Genomic DNA, 10,114 nt, shown 5'->3' with positions numbered 1-10,114 from the left:
CGGTGATGGGCCATAATAATCATATACAGTGTATATTGACAAAATAAAAATTTAACGAAAAAAAAAAAGACTTCCCGCTTTGAAATGTGAGAGTCAGTGCACTGGAAACTACAGCTGTATTTACCATCAGACAAGGACTCCTTTCTTGGCTTCACACCCCAGCAATTGCCCTGAGATCTTGCGGACAGGTAAGGTTTTGCTGGATTTAAAGAAAGATTTTTTTTTAAATCAGAGTGTTCCATTGTTCTCTGATTTTCATTTCTCTATTACTTCCATGATTATCTTTTAAAATCTTTCCTTTCATAATTTCCACTTCTTTGCATCTTTTTCTTCTGCATTCTTGGATGATTTCTTGCATAATTCTTCAAAATTACTTATCCTATCATCAGCGGAATTCCTTCTACCATTCTCTGAATCTGTTAAAATTCTGTCTTCTCTTGGCGTTAGTGATTTTATTCTCATTGACTCGTTCTTGTTCTCATAATGTGGTCTTTCCACAGCAGCCTGATTTTATGTCATGGACGCCGTATCTGCTCATGTCTCACGGTATGTACCGTTAAGTCTTCTACTAAGATTATCTTCTGTTTTCTGCTACAATTCTGTTTCACTGGGAGCTACACACTCTAATTTCTCAGTTTGTGACTTTCCTCTCGTGTTATTGATTCTTTCCATAGAGTCAGTGAATGTTTTATAAATGGAAATAAAGGCCAGAGTGGTCAGTATTGAGAGGTGGAGAGGGCTTTCCAAATATGGCGGCATCATTACAAATTTCTGCCTATTGGCCTTGCCTCAGAAAACATTATTACTGCTAAGTTTAGAGATGAAACTTGCACTAATTGGGATGTGTGAGGGTAGAGATTTCCACCTCTGTTGAGAGAGATGATTGAAATTCGGGCTTCTTATTAGGAACCAGGGCCAATGCCAGGTTCTAGCACATCTTGGGTGAAACTGAAATACACAATAGCCCAGATGTTTAGCTGCTAAAGTCCAACTTTCTCGAGCTAGCTGCCTGCATGGAGCTATATTTTGTGCGATGAGGAGGGCTACTGTGCCAGCAACTGAATTCCAGTACTCTACTGGAGCAATGTTTTGGGTTGCTTTTTGTTCCCTAAAAAGATATGTTCAAGTTCTTCTGACTCTCAATACCTGTGAATGTGACCTTATTTGGAAATAGCACTTTTTTGGTCTTTGCAGATATAATTGGTTAAGTTAAAATGAGGTCAAACTGGATTCGTGAAGACTTTTTATCGAATATGACTTTGTTTTTTTTTTTTTTAAGATAAAGAAAAGATAGAGACAGAGACACAGAGGGAAGACAGCTGTGTGAAGACAGAGGCTGAGAATGGAGTTATGCTGCCACAAGCCAACAAACACCTGGGGCTTCTAGAAGCTGGAAGAGTCAAGGAAGGATATTTCCCTGGAGGGTTCAGAGTAAGCATGGCCCTATCAAGAGCTTGGTTTCAGGCTTCTAGCTTCCAAACTGCGAAAGAATAAATTTCTGTTATTTTAAGTTACCCAGCTTGTTTTGCTACGACAGCCGTAGGAAACTAACCCCAGCATCCTAAGTCTTTTATGTTGCTTCTAAGACTCATTTCTAATATATGGAGGGAAAAGAGAAAAAGGAAATGTGAAAAGGGGGAAACAAGATAAATATCAAAAAAATGAAGAACGAGAGGGAAGGCAGAGTGAATGTAAAGAAAAGATGAAGGAAGAATTATTAAAACTCATAAAATCCCACATTTTGTTTTCAGCTATTAAATGTTTAATAAAGGTACAGCTGACCACTGGCCAGAAAATGCAGGTGGGCATAGGAGCATCAGATTTGGTAGATCCATCTGAAAAGAAGAACACTCCTTTGCGGCCAGTGCTGGACCCATTCTCTCTTCGTTTTTCCTAGTACACATCAGGAGATTACAACCAGTTTAATACCATCTGACTTGGTCTGGCTACCATATTTATGGTTATTATGGGGACTTTTCTGGTTGAAGCCTGGCATAGCCAGGAGTCTCCATGTGAATTGAAGTGAAAAAACTGAGTGCTTCTTTTTTTCATGAGCTGTTTTAGTAATGTGGTGTTCTTCAACACCAAACTCTACCACGGAAACATCTTATGTTTCAGAGCAGGAGAACCTATGGCATTTTTGGTGGGATATTTCTTTATTACGTGGGACTGTCCTGTTGATTATATGAACATTTAGCATCTTTTCCCTTCCCATCGAACACCAGTTAAAGCCCCAATCATTTGAACATCCCTAGATGGAGAGGAAGGAAAATGGGGGTCGTCTTTTCTCTGGCTGAAGACCTGTGTATAGAGGCCAGGGAAATGATATTCCCACTCTTCTCCCTCCTAACCTCAGGTCTGTCCAACCCACAGGCCCCAGAAAGGCCCAGGGGCTTGATGAGTGCTTGATTGAATGAGACCTGCTGACCCTTAACAGAATCCCATGGAGTGTGCATCCCTAATTCTGTTGGGAAGGGACAAGATGATGACTTATAAAAAAGTATAATAAAAATAACAATCTATCTTTCCCCTACTGATATGACTTGCAACTTGGGTCATAAATCAAAGTTCTATACATGTATGGACATATTTCTGTGATTGTTATTCTACTTATTTGATCAGTGAGGCTTTATTTTACATTAGCTGATACATAATATTGTTGAACATCTTTTCATGTACTACTGGACGTATATACTGTGTGTGTGTATATATACATGTGTATATTTTTGATGAAGTATGTGATTAAATACTTGGCTCAGGCTGGCTGGTTAGCTCAGTTGGTTAGAGCATGGTGTTATATATAACGCTAAGGTCAAGGGTTTGGATCCCTATACTGGCCAGCTGTCAAAAAAAAAAAAAAATCTTGGCCAGTTTTTAAACTGGGTTGTTCATCTCCTAGTAGTGAGTTGCAAGAATATATTTAATCTCGATGCAAATCCCTTAACAAACATGTTTTGGAAATATTTACCTCAGTTCGTAACCTACCTTTTAGTTTTTAAGCATCATTTTAAAGCCAATGTTTTGGATTTTGGCAAAGCCAAAAAATGAAGATTTTTCTTTCACAGTTAGAGCTTTTGTGTAAGAAATTTTTTTGCCTAACCTAAGGTCACAAAAATTTTATGTTCTGTTTTCTTCTATAAGTTTTATAGTTTTACCCCTAACATTTAGTTTCATCATCTCTTTCAAGTTATTTATTGTATATGCTATTAGGTAAGTGACAAAGTTCATTTTTTAACATACTGATATCCAGTTGTTCTGGCACCATTTTTTGAAAGGCCTGCGCTTTTGTCACTGAATTATTTTGGCATTGTTGTGTTTTTTGATTTTGATTTTGCTTTTGTTTTAGTTTATTTTTAATTAACGAATAACTATATTTTTATGGGGTACAAGGTTATGTTTCAATATATGTACACATTATGGAATGAGCAAATCAGGCTAATTAAAATATCCAGTACCTCAAATATTTAATCGTTTCTTTGTACTGAGAGCCTTTAAAATCCATTCTTTTAGCTATTTTGAAATGTACATTATTGTTAACTGTAGTCACCATACTGTGTAATAGGCCACCAGTACCTATTTTTCCTGTCTAACTAAAACTTTTTACCTTTTGACCAACATCTTCCCTTCCCCATCCACCCCTTCTCCAGACTCTGGTAACCACTATTCATTTCACTCTCTACTTGCGTGAGTTTCACTTTTTTAGATTCCGCATATAAGTGTGTTCATGTAGTATTTGTCTCTCTGTCCCTGGATTGTTTCACTTAGCATAATGTCCTCTAGGTGCATCCATGTAGTCACAGATGACAGAATTTCCTGCTTTTTAAAGTCAATAGTATTCCATTGTGCACCAATACCACTTTTTTCAATCCATTCATCAGTTGATGGTGGGCGCTTTGGATGCTTTCACATCTTGGTTATTATAAATAATGCTGCAATGAACATGGGAGTGCAGAACATCTAGTGTAGAGATCTTTCAACTCCTTGATTAAATTTATTCCTAGGTGGGGTTTTTTGTTTTTTTTTGTTTTGGGGTTTTTTTTGGTAGCTATGGTAAATGAGATTTTTAAAAATTTCTTGTGTAGAGATCTTTCAACTCCTTGATTAAATTTATTCCTAAGTGGGGTTTTTTGTTTTTTTTTTGTTTTGGGGTTTTTTTTGGTAGCTATGGTAAATGAGATTTTTAAAAATTTCTTTCTCACATAGTTTGCTGTTAGCATTGTATGTTGATTTCATATCCTGCAACTTTACTGAATACGTTGATGAGTTCTAGTAGTTCTTTGGTGGAGTCCTTAGGGTTTTCTGTATATAAGATTATGTCATCTTCAAATAGGATCATTTGACTGCCTCCTTTCCAGTTGGGATGTCTTTTATTTCTTTCTCTGGCCTAATTGCTCTGGCTAGGACTTCCAGTAGTATGTTGAATAAGAGTGGTGAAAGTGGGCATCTTTGCCTTCTTCCAGATCTTAGAGGACACACTTTCGACTTTTCCCCTTTTAGTATGATGTTAGCTGTGGATTTATCATATGGCCTTTATTGTGATGAGGTATATTCTTTCTGTACTTAATTTATTGACAGTTTTTAATCATGAAGTAATGTTGAATTTTACCAAATGCTTTTTCTGCGTCTAATGAAACAATTGCATGGTTCTCATCTTTCATTCTGTTGATGTGATGCATCACATTTATTGATTTGCATATGCTGAACCATCCTTGCATTCTTGGGATGAATTCCATTTGACCATGGTGGATGATCTGAAATAAGAATGAGTATTTGTGAAAATGAACAAAACTGTTAACAAGAAGCAACAAGAGATTTTGAAAATTAAAATATAATTGATGATGCTTTACACGTGCATCAGAAATAGTGCATACAACACAAGAGCAAATTGATGCCATGCTATAAAGTGGAATTCTCCCCAAATTAGGTAAAACACTAGAAAAATATGAAATAAAAAAGAGGACACACTTTTGACTTTTCCCCTTTTAGTATGATGTTAGCTGTGGATTTATCATATGGCCTTTATTGTGTTGAGGTATATTCTTTCTGTACTTAATTTATTGACAGTTTTTAATCATGAAGTAATGTTGAATTTTACCAAATGCTTTTTCTGCATCTAATGAAACAATTGCATGGTTCTCATCTTTCATTCTGTTGATGTGATGCATCACATTTATTGATTTGCATATGGGGTAGGGGAGAATAAGGAGAGGTTGGTCATGGGTACAAAATTATAGTTAAATAGGAGGAATAAGTCCTAGTGTTCCCTTACACAGAACGGTGACTATAGTTAACAGTAATATATTGTATATTTCAAAATAGCAGAGAGGATTTTGAATGTAGGGTAGGGGAGGATAAGGAGAGGTTGGTCATGGGTACAAAATTATAGTTAAATAGGAGGAATAAGTCCTAGTGTTCCCTTACACAGAATGGTGACTATAGTTAACAGTAATATATTGTATATTTCAAAATAGCAGAGAGGATTTTGAATGTTCTCACCACTAAGAAATAATGTATGTCTGAGGTGACAGATAGTCCCAATTACTAATTTGATTATTACAATTGCATATGTGTATTGATAAATCACATTGTACCCCATAAATATGTACAATTATTGTGTTAAATAAAAATAAATACATAAAAATTTTTAATTTGATATATCAAAACATCATATTGTACATGAAAATATGTAACATTTTAATTTTTCAATTACACTTCAATAAAACTAGTGGAGAAAAAAGAACCTTATATCTCTCCAACAGCCCATGGAAACGAGAAGCGCTCAATTGTTTTACCTGGATTCGCTTGGAGACTGCTTCTGGCTATGCCAGGCTTCAATCAGAAGGACTCCTATAATAATCATAATTATGGCAGCCAGAGCCAGTCGGATGAGGTTACCCTTGGTATAATCACTCAACGTGGTGCCTGGGGAAACTGCAAGAGAGAAGGGATTCAGCACTGGCCGTGAAGGAGTGTGTCCCTTCCTCTCATATGGATCTCCTAAATCTGACTCTCATACCTCCATTTATACCTCCTGGTCCGCTGTACAGTCATGTGTCACTTAACGATGGACATGTGTTCTGAGAAATGCATCGTCAGGTGATTCCATCGTTGTGCAAACATCATAGAGTGTACTCACACACACCTGTGGAAGAACCTACTGCACACCTAGGCTAAATGGCACAGCCTATGGCTCCTAGGCTGCAAACCTGCACAGCATGTTAGTGTACTGAATATTGTAGGCAGTGGTAACACCGTGATAAGTACTTGTGTATCTAAACATATCCTAACATAGAAAAGGTACAGAAAAAACACAGTATTATAATCTTATAGGACCCCTGTCATATACGTGGTCCATCATCCATCAAAATGTCATTATGTAGCACATGACTGTACATTTTTTGAAGTTTTAATCCTTGAAAACAAGTGTGGGATTTTAGTAAGAATTGTAGTGGTGTTCTTTTTTCTTCTTTCCTTGATATTCACTCTGCCTTAGCTCTCTTCTTTCATTTATTTGCTTTTTACCTCATTTACACCTTCCCACATTTCCTTTTTTCCTTATCCCTTCGTATAATAGGAATCAGTCTTAGGAGCAACACCTAAGACCAAAGAAGCTCCACAGAGCACTGAAATTCAGTGGCTGGATCAGCATGCCTCCTCACAGCACAAAATGTTATGCAGACAGTGAGCTAATGAAAGTTTGAGTTTAGCAGCTAAACATCTGGACTGGTGTGTATCTCAACTTCTCTCAGGAAGAGCTCAAGCCCGGCCTTGGTCCCCGTTACTGAAGAGAAACCTGGATTTGTTTCATCACATCTCACATGTCACAATTAGTGCAAAGTTTACCTCTAAACTCATCAACAATAATGTTCCCTGCAGGCGAAGTCCCTGGGGAGAAATAGGTACTGAGGCCAGCATGCTCAGGAAGCCTTCTCCACCTCTCATTACTGACCTCACAGAACTTTATTTCTAACTAAAAAGCATGCACATTATGTGCAAAGGCTCAAAAACACAAAAGAGAATTTACAAAGCTGAGGAAGGAGATTGCGTAACATCCAGTAAAGCAGAATTCTGACAGGAAACAGAAGATAATTTTAAAAGAATTTTAACAGTAAGTGTCATGAGACATGAGTAGATCATATTCATAACACAGAAGCAGGAGGCTAAATGCTATGTTCTGAGAACAAGAAAGAATTGATCAGAATAACATCACTAATACTAAGAAAAACTAAAACATTAAGAGATACAGAAAATGATAGAAGGAATTCTGATGACGGTGGGATTCATAATTTTGAAAACAACATAGAAATTATCCAAGGATGCAGAACAAAAAAAGGCAAAGGAGGGAAAATTAAGAACAGGAAAATTTTTGAAAGAGATAGTAGTGCAAGTGATGAAGAAAGGAGAATAGTCGAATAACAAGACAAACAATCTCAGATTTAAAAAGAAAACACTTTTTCAAAATCATGCAAACCCTTACCTGTCACCAAGATCTCAAGGTGATTACTGGGGTCTGAGGCCCAGAAAGGAGCCTTTGCCAGGTAGTACACACAGCTGTATTCCCCAGTGTCATTGACTGTCACATGCTGAAGAGAGAAATCAGTCTCCTTCCCTGTTGGCCTCTGAAGCTGTATGGGTGATGAAGTTCCTGCCTTCAGTAGAGCAAACACTGTAGGCACAATCAAGTTGTCTGGCTTCTGACACTGCAGAGTCACCTCTTCTCCTGCGGTGATCTTACCCCTTTGGAAGGCTTGGAGAGATGGTTTAGGTAAATGTCCTGTAAGAGAAGGAAGGCACCGAGGTGATGCAGAGAAGCCTTGGATCTCACCCTTGATCCCCTGGCAGGGGGTTCTCATGGAATGTGGGAAATATCAACAGATACCTGATCTTTTAGATACCTAGTCCTCTTTTGACTCTGACTCCAGGACAGAGATAGTTCCTTCTACAAGACTTGGATAAAACCAACCTATTCAATTCTTTTCCTGTCTCTCTCCATCTCGCCCTCTCCCCCAGCTATTCTGGAGATGAGACCCCTTTTCTTCCTCTCTTTCTCTGATTTCTCCTTCATCCCCTAATCCCCAAATGTCATTCTAAGGCACCCACTCCTCACCTGTAACCAACAATAGAAGGACATCACTGCGCTGTGACATTGTGTTGGGGAGCCCTTTTCTGTAGCATTCACATGTGTACCCTCCAGCATCACTCTGTTGTAGGTCACTGAGATGAAATTCAGCCAGACCTTCTGCAGAATCCAGTTCCTTCAGGGACTCCAAAATAATTCCTCCCTTTCTGAGAACACAGTTTACATCTCTGGTAGGAGTCGAGCATCTCAGAATCACATTGCTCTTGGCAGGTACCACCGAGCTGGGCCAGGCACTGAGGGAGGGCTTGGGCAGTGACCCTGGAAGGAAGCAGAACTCAGGACTGGGTTTGACTCATTTACCAGCTCTCAGGAAGCCCATTTAGAGAAGAGGAAGAGAATGTGGGGAATTTAGGGTGAAGGATCAAAGAGGGTTTAACTGAAGAAATGCTCACCATCCTTTATGTCTTTTTTTTTATGTCCTTTTGGCCAACACACAGCCCTGTAAGAGAATCCTCCATGAGATATAAGTACCTGCCTGGGGTCCACATCGTCACCCTGCCTTGATCCTTGAGGGACCATCCCAGAGGCTCTTGCTGAGGACAGACCCTGCATGTCACACATTCAGGAGTTCTTCATTTTCCCCACACCAGACTATGGCTTCAGCTCCATTATTAGCTCCTCCATCACTTCTCACAGAGATTCTTCTCTGTCACCTCGGGCTGCTGTCACCTCCCAATGTTGCAGGATCTTTTCTGGTTCCACAAAATTCCACAAGTCCTTTTATTCTTACCTTCTATCCCCAAGTTGCTCTTATTCTTACCGTTTCTATTACAACCTATAATATTGTCCAGGTTCCCCCACCTCCACCCACTGTGAGAGATATCGGGGAGGCCTGGGAATTGAGTGCGACCCCAGCCCACTTCTGATGATATCAAGATGCTACATAGGCCTGGGAGTCTCCTGAAGGTCACAGGTAATAGAGTGACTCCCATAGTAAAGGCTATTTGGTGCCTTAGGTGACACAAATTAAGACAGAAACCATTTGGTCATCATTTCTTAAGAGGGTTTATAGAACTGTATGCACCTCATGCCATGGGAGATAAGATGTCACTACTTGTGAGCACCTGGAAAGCAGGGACTCTGTCCTGCCTCCTGTGTCTACCCAGGTCCTGGCACACAGTAGGTCACCAACAACGCATGTTGTTTGACTGATGAGATGCCCAAGTTTAAGCATGACTCTTGAGTTATTTTTCAAGGACGTGAAAAGATGCAACCTTACCATAACTCTCCATCTTCCTCCCACAGGATTAACTCAACTTCCAAAACCTTGCCATCATCACAGACATGCATTTGGTGGGGTATGGATTTGGATCAAAGATGTAACAAGCCCCTATCATTGAAAAGGGCTGGTTGAGCCAACCTTAACCTTTAATCTGAAAGGCTTCTGATCCAATATTGGTCATATCTCTTTTTCATCCCTTGATACTCGAAAAAGGACAAAGATGGTTGCCTAGTGCCCTATTACAAGCTCAAAAAATCCAAATAGATATTTCAGAAAGGGAGAAACATACATTATCTCTTGTTCCACATACAGCTGCTTTTGTAACATGCTCCAACTTAATTGTTCTTTTTGTAAACTTTAAATTTTTAAAAATTTAATGTTTACATAGAAAATTCTTTTCTCAGCATAGAAATGAAGAGAAACATCACAAATTAAATTTGAAGTCAATTGGTAAGAAACAGATTTAACACTCCAAGATTAATATCCTTACTGCAAAAAGAACTCTTAAAAATGAATTACAAAAAACTAAGCAGAAATTTGGTGAAGGACATGAGCTAAGTCATGCACCCCAAAGAAACACACGTGCCTAATAAATACATTCTAAGATGTTGTTGTGGATGAGGGGAAATGAGGCTGGCCCTCAGCTCCTGTCTCAGGACCCCATCAATTGTTCTTAATTTTGGCTACACATTGGGCTACGCTGGGGAGCTGGTAGAAATTCTGGTGCACAGAACCAACCACAGCATCACTTG

The 10,114-nt window shown here is 38.8% G+C and overlaps 1 protein-coding gene and 1 pseudogene across 1 annotated transcript; one reads left to right on the top strand and one right to left on the bottom strand.

Annotated features, from left to right (window-relative positions):
• LOC103599666 overlaps positions 1-2,026 on the top strand; it is a 14,031-nt pseudogene extending 12,005 nt beyond the window's left edge.
• A 2,438-nt stretch (positions 2,027-4,464) lies between these two features.
• On the bottom strand, positions 4,465-8,628 carry TARM1 (T cell-interacting, activating receptor on myeloid cells 1). Its single transcript, XM_008583810.1, has 5 exons — positions 8,612-8,628; positions 8,108-8,421; positions 7,478-7,774; positions 5,793-5,931; positions 4,465-4,751 (listed from the first exon to the last, which is right to left on the bottom strand). The coding sequence occupies exons 1-5, from the start codon at positions 8,626-8,628 to the stop codon at positions 4,682-4,684; spliced, it is 837 nt and encodes a 278-aa protein (XP_008582032.1). The 3' UTR covers positions 4,465-4,681.
• Between the last annotated feature and the right edge of the window lie 1,486 nt (positions 8,629-10,114).

This window comes from Galeopterus variegatus, unplaced genomic scaffold (genome assembly GCF_000696425.1).
Source record: "Galeopterus variegatus unplaced genomic scaffold, G_variegatus-3.0.2 Scaffold3046, whole genome shotgun sequence".
Classification (NCBI taxonomy): domain Eukaryota; kingdom Metazoa; phylum Chordata; class Mammalia; order Dermoptera; family Cynocephalidae; genus Galeopterus; species Galeopterus variegatus.
The sequence above is the reverse complement of the archived record's forward strand: the minus strand, read 5'-3'. Positions and strand labels throughout refer to the sequence as shown.

Bases quoted from the DNA above. Each gene is read 5' to 3' on its own strand.
- TARM1 (XM_008583810.1), bottom strand. The intron at 5,932-7,477 runs GTAAGGGTTTGC...TCTCTCTTGCAG, and splicing joins CCTTGAGATCTTGGTGACAG to TTTCCCCAGGCACCACGTTG. The intron at 4,752-5,792 runs GTAAAACAATTG...TTCTTATTTCAG, and splicing joins CAGTCTCCAAGCGAATCCAG to ATCATCCACCATGGTCAAAT.